This window comes from Aplysia californica, unplaced genomic scaffold, assembly GCF_000002075.1.
Source record: "Aplysia californica isolate F4 #8 unplaced genomic scaffold, AplCal3.0 scaffold00394, whole genome shotgun sequence".
In the NCBI taxonomy this organism is placed as follows: Eukaryota; Metazoa; Mollusca; class Gastropoda; order Aplysiida; family Aplysiidae; genus Aplysia; species Aplysia californica.
Window position 1 is genome coordinate 196,598 of NW_004797664.1, and position 1,430 is coordinate 198,027.

General features: G+C 41.5%; 1 protein-coding gene across 1 annotated transcript in view; it reads left to right on the forward strand.

Moving 5' to 3' along the window:
* The window catches only part of LOC101857503, a gene marked incomplete in the record, with an annotated part of 23,424 nt that overhangs the window by 2,469 nt on the left and 19,525 nt on the right, over positions 1 to 1,430 (forward strand). The window contains 1 exon segment of the mRNA XM_013085656.2: positions 30 to 211. Coding sequence (XP_012941110.1) covers positions 30 to 211 — 182 coding nt within the window.

Below are 1,430 nucleotides of genomic sequence, written 5' to 3' on the forward strand. Positions count from 1 at the left end.
CACTACCACCCCCTTTCCCCCACCCACAGATAGGCGCCGTGTGTTTGTTCACCGTGGGCTGTGTGATCCGCTTCTACCTGAGCGGTATCCTCAACCAGGGCCTGCCGGACGACCGTGGTGGTCAGATCCCGTCTGTGTTCACCAGCCCGCTCGGTCAGAACATCTGCCCCTCCTACCCAAGCTTCGCCCTGTCCATGGACCTCAGCTCATGGTAAACACCTCATAGTTTTGCTCGTATAACGTCATATTCATGGTGACTACTTCAAATGATAACGTCATGGTAACGCACGACAAGGTCACATTTTAGCGCACAATAACTTTGTAATTTAGCTGATGGCAAGGTCACATTTTAGCGCACAATAACTTTGTATTTTAGCTGATGGTAAGGTCACATTTTAGCGCATAGTAATTTCACTTTTTAGCTCATGTTTACGTCCTGTTTCAACGCATAGTAACTTCACATTTTAGCTCATGGAAACCGTTTAACATTTTAGAGAATGGTAACTCCACATTTTAGATCATGGTAAATACTTCACATTTTAGTGCATGGTGTAACTACTTCACAATTTAGCACATAACATAGTCACATTTCTGCTCACGGTAACTTTAGATATCTCATGGCATTGTCATATTTCAGCTCTTTTTTGCTTCACATTTTAAATCTTTGTAACATCAAATTTTCAAACGTTAGCAACAATTTTAACAAATGATAATTTGATAATGTTAACTTGTAGAATTGTTCACATTTTGGCTCAATATAACCTCACGTTTTAGCTCTAGGTAGCTTCACATTTCAGATTTTGGTAACTTCACATTTAGCTCATGATCAGTTTACCTTCTGCTCAGAGTAATTTAAACTAGCTCATGGTAACTGATCTTGTTTAGCACACGATAATTTCATAATATGTTGCTTTGTGCATTACGCTGTCAATATAATATTTTAGATATTTTATTGTTTAACAAAGAAGAAAAAAAAAACGTTGACTTAATAACGGATACTTAGTATTTGGAAAGAGGAAGAAAAACAGACAGAAAAGACACAGGGATAGAAAAGACGTGGGGCTTACGAGAAGCGTACTCCAACCAGCCGCTGTGATCATAATCATGAAGGTATGTGCTGCTAGGAGCCGTCCCTGCCAGGGCCAGTCTAGATTGAGGGGAGTACAGCATCTTAGCAGACGGACAGAGAATGAATAAAATAACGTCTTTCACGCAGGGACTCGAACCCACGCCATGAACCTGCTACACAACGAACGGTTGTAAACAGAGGACATTTTGTCTTGTTTATTTGAAATAATTTCTCAGTGAGATACTCCCTTATTGCTCCCAGCCAACACTTCTCTACGCACTCCCCTTCACGACTGAACACTCCTTGTGACCCCTGCCACTACACCCCTCTATCCTTTCCCCTTTACCCCCCCCCCTTTCTT